Source organism: Dipteris shenzhenensis, chromosome 27 (assembly GCF_047967505.1).
Source record: "Dipteris shenzhenensis isolate YYH24624 ecotype China chromosome 27, Dip_SZ_1.0, whole genome shotgun sequence".
NCBI classification, from domain to species: domain Eukaryota; kingdom Viridiplantae; phylum Streptophyta; class Polypodiopsida; order Gleicheniales; family Dipteridaceae; genus Dipteris; species Dipteris shenzhenensis.
In genome coordinates, this window is record NC_141622.1 from 16,990,092 (window position 1) to 17,011,218 (window position 21,127).

General features: G+C 44.2%; 1 protein-coding gene across 4 annotated transcripts in view; it reads left to right on the forward strand.

Annotated features, from left to right (window-relative positions):
- Positions 1-450: 450 nt before the first annotated feature.
- Positions 451-21,127, forward strand: part of LOC147883949 (phosphoglycerate mutase-like protein) — a 47,737-nt gene continuing 27,060 nt past the window's right edge. The window contains exons 1-7 of one of the 4 annotated variants that reach the window (XM_087398628.1): positions 451-591; positions 988-1,058; positions 2,483-2,547; positions 2,754-2,861; positions 13,202-13,281; positions 13,363-13,522; positions 17,537-17,611. In XM_087398628.1, coding sequence (XP_087254754.1) covers positions 2,485-2,547; positions 2,754-2,861; positions 13,202-13,281; positions 13,363-13,522; positions 17,537-17,611 — 486 coding nt within the window. In that variant the 5' untranslated portion in view covers positions 451-591; positions 988-1,058; positions 2,483-2,484. The other 3 variants (XM_087398627.1, XM_087398626.1, XM_087398629.1) reach the window with 3 other exon arrangements.

A 21,127-nucleotide genomic window follows, 5' to 3' on the forward strand; every position in this document is an offset into this window, starting at 1 on the left:
CAACTGGCAAACTTGTGAATGAGAGTTACAACCTTATGCTATCCGAAAATGTTTGGCAAACTTGTGAATGTGGGCCAGGGTTGCAACCTGCAAACATTTGGTAAACTATGGGGCCAGTAGACCATGGTGAGGGTAGGTACACACCGCCTGATGCCCGTCCATGTGAGAAAACGGGAAGGCGGGATGCCCAATCAAACAAAATTTTGAACCGACAAGTTCTCAAGGGGACGTATGTCTTGTTAGCTGCCCACACGTATCGGCAACCCCAGTTTCGTGAAGCTAATTATTTTCACGCAGGTTGAGGCGATGTGAACTTACAGCCTGCCCTCGGGATCAAACTCATGCTAATCCGATCCAAGGGATTGATTGGCACCGGTGATTGGTGTGCGTAAACATTGTGAAGTTAACTTCACCAGGGCTATCTTCTTTTCTTCCTCGAAGTAATCACTTGGGTATCTTCTTTTTCCGAGGGAATCTCTAAACGAGAATGCAAAAGAATATTCAAAACACAGAGAGTGCATCTTCTTGTGATTCCAGAGTCAATCACGGGAAGAGTTGTGAAGGATATGATTTGAGAAACGTCTGCTTCACGTAAGCTCAATTAGCACTTGCACTTGTCTTCTCAATTGTCTTCTTCAAGTGAAAAGTTCCTTGACAGTTGCTTGAATTTTGGGTTTTTCTGTAACAGTGGCAAATGTGACTGTCTGTCTGCCTTTCCCTTCTGGATTTAGGAGCTTGTCCGTTGCTTGAATTTGGGTTTTCTCTAACAGTGACAAATCTGAAATCTGACCGTATGCTGAGTCCTGTTTGCATTTCTCTTCTGGGTTTTCTGGAGAGAATTTTGCCGAATTTGGGTATTAGCCATGAGTATTTCTTGTCCCTCTTTGCCTTGCTTCCATAATTGGACGCGTCTCCATCCCCCCAGTTCCATCTCATGTCTTTCGCCATTGCTCACTCTTGCACCTGCGGCCCGTGTACGCACAACAGGTGGTGGTGGACGGCTTGAGCTCCGCGCCTCCTCGAAGCAGATTAGCGACCGATTTGCACCTCAAGGCAAGGTGCTTTCCTTGCTTTTCTGCTAGGTTATCAAGACTTCGTCAATGCCACAGGGTTTGGATTTCATTTGGGCAGGAGGTAGCAATAAGTACAAACGTTCAGCGACCGTATACATAATAAGAAAACACGCTTGCTCACTCTTTATCTGATGATTTACTGCCAATCATGCATTTTCACTTTAGAATCTTTGCGTTTGAAAGCGGATGAAAAGATATTGCTATAAATTCCGGCATTATGATTCCCAGGACGTGTAACAGCATGGCCACGCACGTTTTGTTAACAAGCAAATGTTTCAGGATCCAACAGGACAGGCTATCCAAAATCTCACTATCGGAAGCGAGATTGCAGCTATGCGATATATATAAGTAATTTATATCATCATGATTAGACACACATAGGTTGTGCACACAACGCACAGGTCCACGTTTTACCGTTTGAAGGGATGGCCATTAACAGAATGCGTGCACCTAATACAACGTGACCTGTGACAAAAATGTCCACAATTTCATTCTAGAGAGGGGTCACACCATGGTGATCCAAATAGGTACACAGGAACATATGTTTATATTCTAGAGAGAGGTCACACCCACAGTGGGGTGCCGATGACCCGGGTGGAGATCTCATGATAGCCATCCCTCGCATACACATGCAAACAAAAGAACAATCGAGGAGATTGTTTTGACCCCAAGCCTATCAAATATTCCCACAGTAGAAAAGAAACAGTTCTATGGATGATTAAAGGTTTAAAGCTTAATTACAGAAATGAATACCACTAAAAGCTTCATTTCTTCCTTTTTGCTATCAAAGTTTTTGTTGTTTGGTTGAGATTTCAAAGCTTAGTAAGCACTGGGTTTATCCAAGAGATTCTGGAGAATCTTTCAAAATTCAGATGGCAGCTTATGCTTGGGTACTGATGAGAACATAAGCGTAGCTTTGCTTACTAAATTATTGTTCTTTTTGTTTTTCTCATTTACTCAAAATTTTGTCCAAAGTCGCTTACAAACTCCCTTCTTTCCTTCGTTCTTTTGCTAATAATTTGTAAGATTGGAGATATTCTAGTCTTACGAAGGTATAAATGAATACCACTAAAAGCTTGACTGATTTTCAAACATCCCGGGTCAGTCTAGTAAAGGTGAGTACTTAAGCATATCACAACTTACCTATTGGTTTAGGTGGCATGCAATGGTTTTTAAACTTACCCTTAATTGATTTTTGGCTCAATTCTATACCTGATGCACATGTGGTAGTAAAAAGGGTATGGCCATGTATTTTTAGTTGGATGTAGAAGGTGTGCTCTACTAAGGTCTAAAAAGTCAATTATGGAATAACCATGACATGGTTATCCTGGGTCGTTTGTTTCCATCAAAATTTGCACAAAATAAATTGTCAGTCTGATTGAACTTTTTTTGGTTGATTTTCTGTCCAGACATGGCTGGAGTCCAAGACAATCTCTCTGTGCATGCATTCCGAAATTGCAAAATTATACATCTGGTACTATTTCCTCCACTTAAACCTTCTGCATGATTGCTGTTTGGGAACTGACATTGATGAAAGTCTAGTCCTAAGTATGAATTTCTCTAACTTTGGCATAAGTATTGTATAGATGTTGCACTCAGAAAGTGTTCGACAAGATGAGAAGCTCATGAAACATTTTTTTACTCTGAGAGATCTTCTAAACTCCTCTGTATTGCTACCAGGTGAGACATGCGCAAGGCTATCATAATGTTGCTGGAGAGAGTGATTACTCAGCATATATGTCCTATGACTATGTAGATGCTCGTCTCACGCCTTTAGGATTGAAGCAGGTAAGTTGTGATGCTAATTTGTGAGTAAATATCAAACTAGGCATGTTCTTCTGCATATATACAATATGTTTCGGATGTCTCAAACCTTTCTTTCATGTCTTCCATTGCGTCTTATGTGGACTGCTCGTGTGTTGGCGTACAACTCCCTACAGCATAGGAGATATTAGGGTATGTGGTCGTGAGGTAAATTAGGCAATGCACAAGCTGCTCTCACCTACTCCCAGGCTGCCATACACCCTGAAAGCAGGCAGCAAGGCTAGCCAGAATTCTCCTTCGGTGCCTCACAGAAATCTGATTCTCGGTGTGTGGTCAACGAATCCAGCAAAAAATAAAAAATGCTTTCAAATGGAGAGTGACATGATAACAGTATTGTTTTGGTATTGTGGGGTGATACTAAAACTTTCACACTCTACATAACTAGCTGCATCAAGTCTTGGAAAGATTCAATATGCTGGAATATAACTCGTTATGATTACCCCATTTTATGGACATCAAAAGTTGACAGCAGCAAATTTGCATGACAAATATGATGGATGCTACATGGCTGCATAGTTTTACAACCAAAGTGTCCCCGATCCTTGTATATATAGAAGACACTTGCAGGCCATGCCTTGCAGCAATGCTCATGCCTCCTGGCAGTCTTCTTGGAACCCTCTTTCGCTAATATCTAGCCATATGCTGAAGAGGGTGGCTGCCAGACGAACCCATCACCTGACAGTTGACTACATCGTGCTACCTAATGTTTCAGGTCATGATGCTGGCAGTTGTACGGAAGACACTGTCCTTTGAAGAGAACTCGGGGTGCTAATGGGAGGGAGGAGCAGCAGCATCCAAATTCTCCTGGCTTGTAATTATCTTCTCATCACCATATGTGGGGAGACTATCTCTATTGACAAGGCATGTTGTCCTTTTGTGAGCCAAGCAACCATTCCCCACCTGGACACTTATTATATCCACTGCACCTATGAAACGATCCTAAGCAAGCCCAGCTAAATCCTCTATGGAGACGGTTTGCTTAATAAACATTGGGCAAATGTCTTCTGGTCCCCTATTGTGCAGCGGTGACGGATACCATTCCTCCTCATTTACACCAGGTATGGTCCAATGGGGAGTCCACCATGTGCCAACAGCCAAAAGCAGGAGATTTTTCATAGCCAAAGGCTGATCCAAAACTGGGACTAGAACCTGGTGAGAGCCTTATGTGGCACTTGCTGCTCCAACCAGTCTCTCTTGTGTGAGGGGGTCCAAGAAGAGGTAGCTAACTGCATATGTCTGCCAAGGTGGGTGGTTTATGAAAGAAAGCACCCCCACTCTTCTCACAGATGGCCCTACATCAGCATGCCAAAACCACTCGTCTAGGTCCCATTATACCGTTCTCAAGCGACAGCTCTCAGAGATTCAAAGCCTCCACTAGGCATACTCCTCCTTGCTTGTCTGTTGTCAATGGTCCATTTCCTTTGTCTTTCCGCCACTCTGATCCTATGCCTCTGCATTGTATCCAGCACATGGGGGCCTTTTTGGGTTCGTCAGAGATGCAAGGCCCTGCCCAAACCTACACTAAAATGGACGGGTGAGAGCATGTCGCGGAGGCCCCTTTCTTCACCATTTGTAATGATAGTCCATATAACAGCTTGAAGAGGGACTCGGGTTTAAAAACTAACTTGTCTACCAAGCCTTTGGTATCCTTATCCTCTCGTCTCAAACCCTCCCACCAGGTCTTTATCTCCTCAATACAGGGCTGTGCTCCTCTCACATGTGCCAACATCTTGAGAGACTCCCCTGGTTGTTGTGGGAGGTGGCTCCATGTTCCCATGGATCTGGCTAATCCACCATCCCACTATGCCCAATTGATTTGAGACCTATGACAAGCATGTGGCTTTTTGGATCCTAGATATCTAGGTGCCAAATGAATGGCTAGTGTCTAATCTCCTCTTTTCATTGTGGGATGACCCTAATGAGACATGCTGAAAGGTAATCCCACACTCTGATAAGACTCCACAGCCCTCCTAGTAACAGGGGCTTCCATAAATATCCATCTATGGGAAGGTTAACATTGCCCTCCCTTCTTCGGAGTGTTTACCCTGTTTTTGGCCCTGCAAGGGTCCTAAGGGATGCCTTGGTTAGTGAGTTGCTCCATAGTTTTGAAGTTAGTTCATTTGGTCAATTTGACCATGCAAATTGTGGTTAGTATTAGGTTCAAGTGTGGGTTAGTAGTAGTTGAAGGGATTCTAATGTGTTTAGGGTTTAAGGTTTTTGTTTGCTTGTGGAGGTCCTAAATGTTCTTATCTTTTATCCTAAATACTTTTGTCTTTTGTTAGGTATTTCTCCCTAAAAATGGAGGCTCTCTTTGTCTCTTGTATGACACCACCTTTATATTACTCTTGCCAAAATAGGCACATCCCCACTTCTATTTAATGGTCCATCCACCACACACACACCTTTTTCACCACTTTTCTCTCCTCTCTTTCACTCATCTACCGTTCCCCATATTCCTTCACCTTCACTTGCTTTTTCTCTTTTCCTTTCTTCCGAATGTACAGCGATCGTTTCCCTTTTACAAGTTATTGGAAATATTTATCGAGCCAAAAGGTAGGGCCTTAGTGGGATCCCCACCTGGTTTCAAGAGAAGCTTCTCTGGATTCGAAGCTAGGTGAGGCCCTCGTAATCAGCTTGCTTGGAAGGGCTTGGTCCGGCAACTTTGGATCCAATCCTCCCTTGTAATGAGGCAGTAGGCCACAATCTGCCAAGGCTTTCTAGCTCTAGCATCTCATGTGCCTACCCACAACAAGTTGTCAATTGCTGCAGCTGCCCCATGCATTCTTTGTTAAAACACCAGCAAGATGCAATGTACTCGCCGTGGCAAGTAAAACCTGGTTAACCATCCTCGCTCTACCCACAAGGGAGAGTTTGGCGGGATTGCAACATAAAACCTCTGAACGGCCGACCCAACAGGTGTCGCGCTCAGTAGCTCATACCTTATCTGGCAGGATTGCATTGCTTGAGGATGCCTTGCAGCAGTTATTAGCACAACAGTTATAGACAAATGCAGGGCAGTCTGAACTTAGAAGAGCAATACATAGTATGTCTGCCAGACCTTCTCGAGAGGAGAAAGGAAAGGCTCCAATGGAACCGGAGTCTAGTGTCCATACGGTCGAGCCTAGGAAGGCTAAAGTACCAAATATTGCCAATTATAGGCCGGAAAAGTATTCTGGTCGGATGAATGACCATAGTTTTGATGTCATTGAGACTTGGTTACACAAATGGGACGAGGCGTTCGCCATTTGAGAAATCAGAAATGACATCAAGAAGATCCACGAGGCCACCCACATGTTTAGTGAGGCAGCGGATCGATGGTGGATTAAGCAACAAAAAGATGGTATAGCATCCACTACCTGGGAGGGGTTTAAAAGAGAATTCAGGAAACACTTCTTACCTCCTGACGAAGCATCCCGAGCTTGGGATCAATATAGGAACCTTCGTCAGAGAAATTTGTCAGTGGCAGAATACACTGATAAGTTTCAAGAGAGTGTAATGAAGGTCGATGAACCCCTGCCTCAATCAATTCAAGTGAAAGATTTCATATTTGGATTGAATGATCGGATAAAAATGGAAGTTCGGGCTAAGTACGCAAACACGTTGGATGATGCAATAGCCATAGCCCTGAACTATGAAGATGCCAAGGGCAGCAAGCCAAGTGGGTTTGCACAGGTCGGAACCCAGTATGGGTATCGGAAGAAATCTGGGTTTAAGAAGAAATGGATTAGTAAAGGGAGTGGTTCTCAGCCGAGTGGTCAAGCCAAGCAGGCGAAACCAGCTGAAACTCCTAAACCAAGTAAAACCATTGGAGTGAAGAGGAAAGTAACTCCAATGGCAGCCCGGGCTTGGTCTAAGTCTCCCTTAAACCCAGAACAAAGAGAAAAAGCGAGGAGAGAAGGCTTGTGTTTTGGATGCCTTCAACCTCATCAGTGGAAGGATTGTTCACGGAATAAAGATTGTCGGATGGCTGAGATGGTGGTCTCAGAATGCGACTTAGAAATGGAGGGAAGTCCCAGAGCGGAAGAGATGCAGATTCAGTTAGCGGGATCTTCTCAGAGGTCAGTACCTTATTTGTTATGTGTGTCTGTTGCTAAGCTAGTAACGAGTGCACCTGATAACATCCTATCTAAGCCCGCAGCAACGGGGTATACAGCCTTTAATGATACGGAGTTAATTAAAATGAAAGGGCAAGTGGCCAATCATGATGTCATTGTGTTGTTTGACTCAGCGTCAACTCACAATGTGGTTAACTCCAAGCTCGTGAAGAGGCTGAAGTTAAAGACTAACCCATTTGACTATGCATATACAGTCAGGATGGTAGATGGAAGTTCCACTGAAGTATGGGACCAAAGGGTTACCTAGTTGGAGCTTCGTATTTAGGACTATGCTGAGAAGCTTGATTTTGAAATGACCAAGCTTGCTCATGCAGATATAGCCTGGGTATGGCATGGCATTCTAGGAAGAATCCAGCCATTGATTGGAAAAAGCACATATATCAATTCAAGATGAATGATGTGCTTTATGTCTTGCGAGGTGAGAAAGATATACCTCAGGGACCGTTGGTTTCCGTGATGGAAATTTGAAAAGCTCAAGAAGAGTTTTTATTCCTTTGCACAGCATCGGTAGAGCCGGTTGATGATTCTTCGGCTAGCACTGATGTTACGCAAAGTGGTGAGATGGCCAAGTTGGCTAATCTTATAACAGAGGAGTTCTCTGAATGTTTTAGGGATGAACTACCTTATGGGTTACCTCCAGTGCGGAATGTTCAGCATAAGATTGAACTGATTCCGGGGGCAGAACCTGTAAATAGACCTCCCTATAGAATGAGTTTTACTGAAGAGGCGGAGGTGCATAGACAACTGGAAGAATACCTCAAGTTGGGATGGATTCAACCAAGTTTCTCACCTTTTGCTTCGCCAGTGATATTAAAGAAGAAAAAGGATGATATGTTTCGCCTCTATATAGATTACAGAGCATTGAATAATATCACTGCTAAGCACAGGTATCCGATGGCTCGGATTGATGATTTGCTAGATGCATTACATGGAGCCGTGATTTTCAGCAAGATAGATCTTAAGTGTGGCTACCATTAGATCCGGATTAGAGCCGAGGATGTGCATAAAACTGCTTTCAGAAGCAGGTTTGGTCATTATGAGTTTTTGGTAATGCCATTTGGACTTACCAATGCTCTAGCGACATTCGTCATGCTTATGAATGATTTACTACGTCCGTATATCGGAAAGTTTGTAGTACATTTTATTGATGATATTCTAGTGTTCAGTAAAAGTATTACTGAGCATCGTGAACACCTGAGAATAGTGTTCAGTACTTTGAGGAAAGCCAGTCTTTATGTAAATAAAAAGAAAACTATACTGTGTATGGTTAGGCTTGAATATTTAGGATTCATAATTACTCCAGAGGGGGTGGAAATGGATCCAAAGAAAGTGGCTGCGATACTGACTTCGCCAATCCCTCAGAGTCTGACCGCGTTGCGATCATTCTTGGGATTTGTCCAATTTTATAGAAGGCATATCAAAGGATATTCCGAAATAGTATCGCCATTGACTGATCTGACCTCAGATAAAGTACCTTTTATATGGGGACAGAATCAACAAGAAAGTTTTAACACCATAAAACAAGTTGTGGTCACAAGACCGGTGTTAAAAATAGTTGATCCCTAGAAACCGTTGTTCCTAGAAACCGATGCAAGTGGCATTGTGGTAGGAGCAGTTCTCCTTCAAGAGGGAAGGCCAGTAGCCTTTGAAAGCAAGAAGCTTTCTCCCTCTCAAAGGAATTGGCTAACTCATGAATTAGAGTTGTATGCGGTTATCCATGCTTTGAAAACATGGAGGCATTATTTGTATGGTTCAGAGTTTTATGTGGATGTGGATCATGATACTTTGAAACATTTTTGTAAACAGCCTGACTTGAGGGATGCCAAGCTAGGTGGGTAGAGCTCATGCAGGAGTTTAATTTAACGATTCGGTACTGAAGAGGGAAGGATAATAAGGTTGCTGATGCATTGTCTCGCATTATGTACAACATGAGTTTCACGGTATTAGAGAGTGCTCTAATGACCGAGATTAGAGAAACTCAAAAGGTGGACGAGTTTGTCTGGAGCTTATGGCCTAAAGCTCATGTGTTAAAACCCGGGGAAAACGAAAGGGATGACCTGGCATCCAGAAAAGGCCAAACATATGCAAGATATACCATAAGGGATGGCATGCTGAAAAGAAATGGCAAGGTTATAGTACCTAGTCAGAATGATCTCAGGCAGAGAGTCATTCGACAATGCCATGATATGGGCATGTGCGGGACATCCAGGAGTCGAGAAGACATATGATCTCGTGAAGCGAGATTTCTTTTGGCCAAAGATGAAAAAGCATATTCATGAATATGTGACACGGTGTTTCTCATGTCAAGTAAGTAAGGCCGAGCGGGTGAAGCCACCCGGACTTTTACAGCCCTTGGAAATACCACTGAGTAAGTGGGAGAGTATTTCCCTGGACTTTATTGTAGGGCTGCCTACGACCCAAGGAGAGTATGATTCTATCCTTGTGGTGGTGGATCGTCTAACCAAGATGGCTCACTTCATTCCGACTAGAGAGTCTGTTAGTGCCCCGCAAGTGGCGGATTTGTTCATTAGACATATATTTCGTTTGCATGGATTGCCTAGATCCATAGTGTCAGACAGAGATGTCAGATTTACTGGTCAATTTTGGACAGCGGTATTTGAGACACTGAGGATTGAGTTGGGAATGAGTAGTGGGGATCATCCTGAGATGGATGGTCAGACGGAGAGAGTCAACCAGACTTTAGAGGATATGCTGAGGGCATATGTGTCATTGAGGAAACATACATGGGACAAGTGGTTGCCATTGTTAGAGTTTGCCTACAATGATAGAAAACATTCCTCTACCGGGTTCAATCCGTTTGAGCTGAACTATCGTTATAGACCAGCCAATCCAACTATAGTTGGAGTACCTCAGAAAGCGCCTAGTGCCGTGAACTTTGTGGTTCAGATGTGGGAGATGCTAGCACTTGCGAGAGCTAATATCCGCTAGGCGATGGATAGAGCCAAGGTGTATGCGGATGAAAACCGGTCTATAAGAATATTTAAGGAAGGAGAAAAAGTTTTTCTCAGAGTTCCTTCGCACTCAAAGTCGTTAACTTCAGAAGAGTATGCTAAGTTATCACCTCGATACTGTGGGCCGTGGTTAATTCTAAGGAGAATAGGCAAGGTAGCCTATAAATTAGAATTGCCACAAGGGTGTAAGGTGCACCCGGTTTTTCATGTTTCGCGCTTAAAGAAATTTCTACATACAGGTGACTCACTAATCAAAGGTGTGGTTTTGTTTCAGGAGATAGAGGATAATGCGAGGTGCAAACCAACAAGAATCTTGGACCGAGGAACAATGCAAATACGAAATCGGAAGATACCCACGGTGTTGGTTGCATGGCATGGTCAGCCTCTATCCGAAGCTACCTGGGAATCCGTGTACCAGTTGCGGAGAGTGTTCCCAAACTTTATCATCGAGGACGCTGATGTCTGAAGAGGGAAGGAATGTTATGCTCTAGTCGAGGTAGCATGACCTCGTAAGAATCAGTCGATATTTTCCTTAAAGGATCTATGTTTGTAATATATTTGTTTGCGCTTTATGTAAATGATCGGGAGGGAACTAATGTCAAGGTCCTAGGTGAGGGTTGATAGCACCAGACTAGGTGGATCTAAGGCTAAGGGCCTAATGCATGAAATGTGCCTAGGGGCAAAGGAAATGAAAGCATCCCAAGAGAGGGGTGAAATGTGGCATTAGTAAGGCCCTATACTGATGACATGTGGCATCTAGATCCATCTAGGGATTTGGGGCTTGTTGGAGTTAGTGAGAGAAGAGAATGAGCTCTCACGTACGTTTTGATTTTGAATTCTTTGTTGGCTCTCACGTTTCAGCAAGGTTGGCTGGGTGGAACTAGAGTGGTGCTTCTCCCGTGATTTGTCTGTAGTTAGAAGTTAGTGTATAACATGTACGGCTGTGGCACGTTTCTTGAGGCAATTTTTGGCGTTGAAAGCAGGCCTTACAGCCGTACAAACTGTATGGCCTTGTACAGACAGGGGCACGGTTCTCAAGGAGGCTGTTGAGGCTGGTTGAAGCATGGTTTTAGAGATTACGTCTGCCTCAAGGGAGAACTTTGAGTAATCTTCTTTTGTCCTTATTAACCAAGCATTGTGGCTTAACACACCAGGGATCACCCCTAAGGCCCAGTATGAAGGTGTCAAGATCTGATTGAAGGGTGTAAAGACAAGTGGATATGGAAGCCTTAGAAATGGGAGCTATGGATCGACTTGAGCAAGAGTTCTTTCTAGCACATCCCTTGACGAAGGGGTGGTTGTTTGATACCTTGGTGTGGTAGACGGCCGTATATGCAGCACCCTTTTGTAGGAGTGATCTCTTGGGGCAACTAACTTTCGAAAGAGGCAGCTTGTCATGTGCACGGATTAGTATATGACGTGTACTGGGGTACACAAGACTAGCTCAGGTAGCTTGGGGAGGCTTAGGGCTAGGCAGGCTTGATTCTTGGGTTGAGTGGCAAGGGTACGAACCAGTTAGAGGCCTTCGCTATTTTTGGTGCTTGGGGCCCGAGTCCATATAAGGGGCCCAGAGGTTCAGTTCTCAGTGAGCCAATTGGAGCAAGTCTCATTCCCAGGTGCTAGGTCTGATCCTGGATTGAGTCGCGGACGCGCGCACATCTTAGCGTAGCCCAAGGCCCAGCAGCAGATCCCAGGCCTCTAGGCACCACCTGGTGGTATGGGACACCAGGCTGGTTAGGATCTGGTTGGGAGTTAGTGCCAGTAGCTCAGCTTGTGGCTCGGAGGGGACATCTCTTGATTCGGGATCGCATCCCGCAGATGTCATGGTTGGGTGGTGAGCAGCCTGCTGAAATTCCTCATGTTTGGTGTGTTCTTGTGTTTGTTTGAGATCAAAGGTTTCAAGAGTGCTGGGGACGTGTCAGTGAATCAAGCCTACCTAGCCCTAAGCCCCTCCCCAGGCTACCTGAGCTAGTCTTGTCTACCCCAGTACATGTCAGATACCAATCCGTGCACATGACACAACCCATCGTTGTCATTGATAGAACAAGAGAACTCGCTTTGAACCTTGCAACCTCGATAGATGTAGATGAAAAGCATGAGCATACATCTACTCCCAAACACCACGCAATACCAACACAACTCTCGCGGAGTTCACAAGCTATAATTGTAAAGAAAGAGGGAAAAATCTACAAGAGAACTGAAGAAAGTGGATGGAAAAGCCACAAGATACCAATAAATAAGGGCTGAATCAAGAGTAGATAAAGCTGGAGCAGAAAAACGTGTTCAAAAGTGGGAGATACAAGGCCTAAGGGAGCAAGAATTGGAAGCTTCAGGACAATTGACTACAAGGGCAGCCTCGGGGCTCAATTTATGGATGCAGAGGGAGCCAAAAACAGCCAAAAGCTGGGCGCCTACTCCAAACAAGGCTTGCTTTCCCTAAAGACGACTCCAACTACAGTTTGGCGCTTGCTTTTTCCAAACTTTTGCTCCAAAAACATGCGCACACCAAAAAGGGGTCCAAAAATAGGGGGCCTCACCCAAAAAACTGGGCGAATTCCCTAAAGGCGCCTGCTTTCTTCCCAAGATGGTTGCTTTCCCCCTTGGTGATTACTTCCTCTGTTCTTAGGTGCTTTTCCAGTGCCTTGGGTCCGTTTTTCTAGAAGGTATGCCTCCAACAAAGCTGAGCACCCAAACTGCTTTTCCTCCTATTCTTGGATGTCACATGCTCCTTCCAAATAGCCTACAATCAAATAATCCTCGAATTTCCTAGATTTTTGCGATTTTCCACTACCTAGGACAAATTCCGGGTATCAAAAAACATGCATCAGCGGCTTGTAACTTCTTCTTCGTTCCTTCTTTTTTGCTATTGAAGTTTTTGTTGTTTGGTTTGGGATTTCAAAGCTTAGTAAGCATTGCATTTGCCCAAGAGATTTTGGAATCTTTTGAAAGCCAGATGGCAGCTTATGGTTGGGTATTGTTGAGAACATAAAGGTAGCTTTGCTTACTAGGGTATTTTTATTTTAATCTTTTTCTCGTTTACTCATAATTTTGTTTAGAGTTGCTCACAAACTTCCTTCCTTAGTTCTTTCACTTGTTTTATAAATTTTCGTTTATAAGATTGGATATATTCTAGTCTTATGAACATACAACTTCGTGAATGCTCTGTCAATTTCTGAAGTTGGCATTGAATTAACAAATGGATTTCAAGTTTGTGTAGGTGGATCAACTTCGCAAGCATTTGACGAGCATTGATCTTCTCAGTAGAGTTGAGTTGGTAGTCACATCTCCACTGATGAGGTACAAATGTTCATGAGCACTATTTTAGCATCTCCCTTCTTTTTAATCAGGAGATAATGATCTTGTTGATATGATCTCCAGGACTATGCAGACTGCAGTTGGAGCTTTTGGAGGAGGTCCGTGTGTTGAGGGCAATCCATTGCCTCCTTTGATGGTGGCAAATGTTAATGGAAGTAATAGTGCGATCTCAAGTTTTGGTTGTCCACCGTTTATGGCAGTGGAGTTATGCAGAGAACATGTGGTGAGCTTGGTTTTTTGTCTTATGGCTCGTGCTTCCCAATCTTACAAAAATAGAATTTTCTTGGAATTATAATCTATTATTAACAAAAATCCAGCTAGTTATTCATCATGATGGGAAAGGTGTGCTTGTGTATGTGTGCATGTATGTGCAACTGTAAAGAGGTCCAATGTTCCAAACAGTTGTGAATGGATAAGGGCTATCTTGTCATGTCCTCTTCTATGATAGTAATAAGTAGCTTCAGCTTCACGTAGGCTTGATTGGGGTCTCATCGTGAGTCTTGTGTCTTTGGAACATGTTTGAGATTTGTCGTTGGCCCCCTCGATTCCTCTTTGTGGGGTGTACTCATGGTGTGAGGCTATGTAAAAGTTGGAATGCCTCTATGATAGTATCTCGAATGGGCGGAGTGCTTGTGGGACCTATATCTAGTCTCTTGTTGGGTCAACGTGCTTGAAGGTCGGGGTCTTGATCCTCTTGATCATTTCTTCCCGGTGAAGAAGTATATGTGATCCCGTGTTGTCGAGGGCCGTGAGCCATGGTCGGTCTCATTAGTTTGGATTTGAGTCGGTTGACCTTGTGCATGAAGAGTGTGGCACATCGTTGATTTGGGTCGCTAATGTTTATAGCAGTGATACCTCCCACGAACGTCTTACATTTGGGGCATCACATTAGGACATGGTCGTCATTCTCTACCTCGTTTGCCGCAAAGTATGCAAAGCCTCGGATCTCTACAATGTTGTGTGGCTGCAATTTGCATCTTGCTTCGATCTGGAATGTGTGGGATGAGGTCCTGAGCTGACCCATGGTGATCGTACACAAATATCTTAGAGCGATCCCAATGCTAGATAAGGTTTGTCATGATAGTTGAGGCACCTATGGTGTTATTTCATAGCACCTCATCCTTCTAGACATGCTAAGCAACTATTTTTGCTATCTATATGGCGAGACTAGCTAGGGCTTGTAATTGATGTTGGAAAAGTTAATGATGAACTATGGATTAGTTCATTAATTCCATAGTTACCAGAATGGCCGTTTTTGGCTTGGAAACGGGAATGCCGAAATGAAAATGCTGAAATGGAAATGGCATTTCTTCCAAAAACACCGTTTCGTAATCTCTGTTCCCCCCCCCGGGTGGCCCTCTTTTGATTAAGCTGTTTTTGCCTTCTTTTGATTAAAACATTTTTCGCTGATTCGTCGCCTCCTGTCATCGTTTTTGCCGCCTCCCATGTTACCGCTCTCCATCTTGCTGCTTTCCAGCCTCTCCATCTTTGTCATTTGATTCCTAGGCCTTGGCACCCACAGCCTACTCTCCTCTGCATCCCTCCATCCTGCAGGCTGGTAGCTGCTCTCCATCATCAGCCTGCTCTCAGCTCTTCATCCCTCCACTACCTCTTCTCTCTTACCTCTCCATCCTCCTCGGACTCCTTCTATCTCTCAATCCTCTTTCACCTCCCTGTCCTTCTACCTCTCCATTCTTTCTCACCTCTCCATCCTCCCTCTCACCTCTCCATCCTTCCTCTCAAACTTCAGATTGTTGTAACTTTAAAGTTAGAAGTTAGAACTTAGTTCATGACACATGTTGATTGTTGAAGCATCATTCATGGATAATAGATGATACTAGATAGATCAATCATCATAGGAATTTAGAATCATAGAAGCATGCATGATGCTTCAAGTATAGATAATTGTATTGTGTACAATTTGCACTCTATTGATAATTGTATTATGTATAAAAAATAAATTTGTATACATAAATTGTACCATATTGCCGTTTCTTTCGTTTTTGTTTCGGCGGGGCTTGGAAACTCCATTTTCCTAGTTTTTCCCGTTTCAGTTTCTTCCGTTTCCGTTTCGGCTGGCAACTATGATTAATTCACCCTTTGGGTTATTATTAGGTTAGGATTATCAAGTGGCTTCTAGGTAGTAGGTTAGACCTTAGGCCATGCTATGACATTATGACATTGGCAAGTTAAGTCATTTTGAAGGGGCCATAGAAGGTGGCACACCCCGCATACATCCCATGAATGAAGGGGATGGGTCCCACATGGCATTGTACTATGGTTTGTACTGGGTAGCTTTGTCACGTTTCGCACATGCATTCATTCACCACTCCAGTTTCTTTATAATTGAGTGTTCGAGATGTAGGTCACACATGCTGTACTCACTAGTCCGCTAATTCTACAAGTGAGTATTTACTTCTATGTATGATTAGATGTGTTTTGATTGGGTGCACCATATCAGTGCTGCATGAGTTGGACTCTATGGAGCCACAAGTGGCTTCTCCCTCACACATCCTTACCCCTCAAATTAGGGTTTGTATATAGAGTTTGGATGCATCGTGGCTGCTTTTTTAGTTTGTGTGCCCCCTCTAGCTTCAAAAGATCTTGTAGTCAATGGTTGGTGTTTTCATATTGCAGCTGTATTTGTGAGAGTGTGCAGCGGAATACTGTGGGTGAGAGAGAGCACTCAGCAAAGAAATGCACACAGGGAGAAAGAGGGAGAGACACTGTGGGAAAAGCCCTCTATATCGCTGGGCAAAAACCACCTAAGAAGATGACGCTGGAACAACTAGAGGAATCCATCGTGTGATACTCCAGCAAGAGGTTTGATTGACCCAACTGCTCCCATATACTCTTGGCCACTGCCATTGCTTCATGTGATTAATCACTTGAGGAGTACAGTTAAGAAATATAAATGATCTTACCCTAGCATTGACCTAAGAAGCCCTCTATATCACTGGGCAAAAACCACCTAAGAAGATGAGTTGGAACAACTGGAGGAATCCATCATGTGATACTCCAGCAAGAGGTTTGATTGACGCCAAATGCTCCCATATACTCTTGGCCACTGCCATTGCTTCATGTGATTAATCACTTGAGAAGTACAGGTAAGAAATATAAATGATCTTACCCTGGCATTGACACGGTCCTAGAGTGAGGCAGGGTCTCGGTCTCCAACACCCCTTGTACGGGAGGTCAGTAACTGCAGTCCCATAGGTGGATTTTTTTAGAGGCTCCCCTCGCAAGGAAGGGCTCCCCCTTGATGAGGAGCCTCCATACGGTTTGGCAATGCTTGTCTGGAGGACTCATTCGGACCGGTCCGCGGTGCCAGGAGGAGTTTGAGCAGCAAGCACTCTTATGACATTTGGAGGTTCGAGACCCCGTGGACTCATGCTGGGGTAGAGGGCTTACATCGGATGTGATATTGGCCCAATCAGTTCTTTCGGGGCTTGGAGCCGCCTTTGCTCTAAGGAAGAGGCATGAGGTTGGGCACTCTCTCATTGGAGGATGTTAGGCACCCGCATGGCGGAGATCTACGCTACTATCGTAGAGTCATGATGGAGGGACTGCTGTGTCTGGGACTCTCTCGCTTGTACATATAGTTTTCTAGGACTTGGTTGCCCCTCATTATTGTGTTTTTGCAGCAGACCCTTAGATCCAGGTCCGACCAAGTTAGAAATCCAGATCTGGGATTGAGACAGCAATCCGGGTTCGGGGTATAGATCCGTGTCCAGCCGGGACAGGGATCCAGAATTAGGGCAAGGAACATGAGAGTACAATGCACAAGGACAATCAGGGATCTGGGTTTGGGATAGAGATCTAGGTCCAATCGAGACAACAGTCTGGATTCAGGGCAAAGATCTGGGTCCAGCCAGGACAGAAATCCGGATCTTGAATGGGACAACAATTTGTATCTGTGATCAGGGTAGAAATTCGAGTCAGGCCGGAACAGGGATCTGGAGTCAAGGCAGAGGTACGGGTGCGGCTGGGACCGCGATCTAGACGGATCTTGTACATGTGGGTGTTTTGTCTTGTTCATCGATTTTTTTGCAAAACATGTAATGATAATCGAAGGTGAACTGCATAGATTGATAGGTGTAGTAATAAACCTGCTTTACCCATTGTTTTCATGAAAATCAAATACTTTATACAGTTTATTTTTAAGTTTCTTATCTGTGAATTGTTTTTGAATAAGTTCAAGGAAAGTCTCAATATTTTTTATCTGGTGGTTTTTAAGGGAGTGCATCCTTGTGACAAACGGCAGTCAATCAGCACATATCACACTCTATTTCCTGGCATTGATTTTTCTGAGGTAAAATTTTCCCTTACAAGTTACGATCAGAACAATTTTCTCAGTGTTTTCCTCACTTCCTTTCTTGCTTTGCTTTCATCCCTTCCTTATTTTCCTAATGACATATAATTGGAGGTTTTCCTCCCTTTTTTTACCCCTTTGTGTGTGTGTGTGTGTTGGGTGGGGGGGGTGGGGATGAGTCGAAGTAGGAAAAACAATAGAACATACATACCTTGGCTGCACAAATATTCATTGCACAGAGGGGGATAAAGTAACCTATGCATGAATTTTTTGGGGGGACGCAACATACACACCGTGGCTGCACAAATCTTCAATGCACAAAGTCATGGCATTGTAAGGCAAGGGAACGTAAGACATTCACAACAACAAAGCAGTCCATGGTAACAAAGAGACAATGTTAAAGTAACTTACATATCAACAGGGGGTGGATGAAAGAGATCTTTTTCTTCAAGTAAAAAAAACAACAGAACATACACACATTGGCTGCACATAAAGTCACTGCAAAGAGTCATAGCATCCTAAGGCAAGGGAAATGTAAGAAACTTGTGACAAACAAAGTAGTCCATGGCGACGAAATACAAAAGTTAAAGTAACTTATAGATCAACAGATATATCTACCAAAAAACAAAATCTGTGGAAGATGATGCCAAAGTTCAGAATTCCTGCTGGGTTGACGTTTGTATTATCCATCATTCCATGAAAATTTTTCCCTAGACAAAAGAACTTTACATTTATGCTTGCAAAAAACTACACAAATCTCTCAATATGGGTTGCTGATTGAGGAAGAAAACTAGAATGAGAAGCTGGCTGTCTGTTGCAGGCCAAGCCTTGCAAAAACACACCAGTCTCTATTGTCACTGAATTTAGCCTAGGGTACCAGGCTAGGGGCCTTAGTTAATGCCCAAAAGGTACCTATGATTTCATGTGCGATAAGTGCAACTCCTAGTGCTATTAGAGTGGTTTCAATTTCTAAGGTCATTGGTTTGGTTCAATGGGGTCATTCTTTAAAAATTGACTCCCTAGAGATCCTACAAACTAGGGTCATTGGTTCCCAAGCATTAGGGTCATGGTGTGCCATCTAGGGGCATTAAAATCTCACTCCTCATTTTGTACATGTGTTTGTGTGTGGCCTCTCTGCTTGCCTTGTGGCACCTAGGTGTCACCCTTTGAAGCCCCTGGAAGGCCCTGGGGCCCTTCCTTTCCCTTGTTGTTTTGAGTCTTCTCCCCTACCAGAGCAGCCTCATTCTGAAGATGGCGGATTTTTGCAGCCTCCCTCTTGCTCGATGAAGTCGTTTTTCGAGCTTTCTTCACGACAGTTCTCCTCCCCTTGGTGCTCTCTATTGCTGGCATGCTTCCTGGACCTGGACGCCTCCTTTCTGGGCCATTTATGGAGCTTTTCTCGACTTTCTTTGCGACAAAAGTCATCCTTTCTTGAATTTGAGCTCATGTTCTTGGACGCCTCTCTTCCTACTCCTGCCTGGTGCAAGGCGCATTGAAAACGGAGGTGCTGGTGGGCTGGAATTACCATTCTGGTGGTCGCAATCATGGCGGATCTGTCACGGGGGCGTGAAATTCTAGGTACTTTAATGTACTACAAGACCGTGACAACTTTGGTTTTAAAAGTCCAAGCGTGGGCTTAATAATGTGTAATTAAACGCGGCATGGTGCCTAGCACATAAGCGTAATTAATCCCTAGGCCCAAAGGCATTCTAAGGAATTAAAAGAGTGGTTGTTGGGAAATGATGACGTGGCATTTTTAATGGGCCCCCTAGAGGGCCATGTACCTTCAGTGGCCCCGCTAGAGTTCCAGGTGGCTCTAGTGCCTTCTACATGCTCCTTTGCCATTCCTGGACCTTCCTGGGCCTTCTAAACTTCACATGTGTGGTTTTCTCTCTCATCTTCTCCCTTTGTTGAGATTTTGGACTGGTTTTTCAGCCTCCTTCAGCTGAATTCCGTTTTTCTTCATAACTCCTCACCCGTTTGGATTCCTCGACTTCCGTTTGGCCCGATGGCTTCCCCTCTGCCTCCCCTTCGTAGTGATATGCTTTTCCCTCCGTGCGTTTGGTAGAACGGGCAGAGCTGAGCACTTCTTTTGCTGGTCGAATTTGCAAAAGTGGCTTTTTCTGGACCTTTTTTCTTCTACCGCCTCCTGGGCCTCTCCTCTTGCAAAGCTACAGCTTTCTGTTGAATTTCGAGTGGTTCGACGCGCTGGTTGATTGGTTTTTCTCAGTTTTAGAGGACTTTCCGGCGATGAAACTTCTCCAAAACCTTCTCAATGCATTCCTCTCTGAAGCACGCTGCTTTTGAGCCCAAGAACTCCCACTTCTTCGCGACAGAAGTGTTTCTTTTTGCATTTTTCAGTGGAATTCTTGCTGGTCGGCTCTTGTAAATGCTCTTTCTTCGTGCCTTTGCACTCCTCTTTGGCTGAGAATGCAATTGGGCATTGGCTACTATGTCCTCTTGGCGATTGAGGACTTGGTTCGAGTCTTCAGGGCTTGGTGAGTTGTGATTTTGCTACTGCAATTTCTTTTTGCCATAAGCTATTGGTTGGTCTCGTGTGCCGCCTCTTTCTTGGCTCACAGGTGCCCAGGCAGTGCTATATGAGTCATTCTTTGGTTGGGTACTTTGCTGATTTTATTTTGGAGCTTTGAAAAGCTTTGTGAATGCCATCTGGAAACCACTCAAAGAGAGTGCAGCTGGGGTGCAGTGTGATTGCCTCTGGACAGCCAATGGAATTGCACTCGGAAAAGAGAATGCCTTTGGGTTGAGCCTACGGGTTAAGTGCACTTATGTGATGGTGTTATATGCTTGAAAGCCTTGCGAAGGCTTAGTGAATTGGGGCTGCGTGCTCGATTGCAGGGAAGGTCTCCCAGATGCAACTTGTAATCATTTCACTGTGAAATATAAAGAAATACCGAAAGGGGCGCCACGGTGTTTGGGGCCAATCGGGTGCACTTGTCTATGTCTGTTGAGCAGGGGCATTCTAGCCTCCATCCCTTTTTCAGTGGTTTTGTTTGTGAACCAATGGGTAAATGCCAAATGGTGATCATGCAATGGTTAATGGTTGTGATATATGCTTTGTGAGCTGTAAATAAGTGCTGAAGTGATTAAAGGTTTAGTTCCACTGCCCTCTGAGTGATTAGAGGCCGGTTTCATTGGTTCCGTTGCTGGGACACCACACACTCTTTCTCAAGAGGTGGGCCTCGGTAGTTTGGTGGAAGGATATCTTTGCTGCACTTTTTGACAGCTGAATATTACAACCATAAACATGGTGAGTACCCATGAGCAAGAGAGCTCCACAACTCCTCAAAGGAGAAGGCAGGAAAGCCTTAACGATCCAGCTAGTGTACAGCTGCAAGAAGCACAACAAATGCCTTTTGAGCAGGCCACACATGAAGCTACAACTGAGCTCAACGGTGATACTAGTTCTAGCAGTGAGTCAGATGATGCTACTATGTTGAATGCACAGCTTGCAAGTGCAGTGACTGCTTTGACTCAGCTGGCTCAAAATTTGGC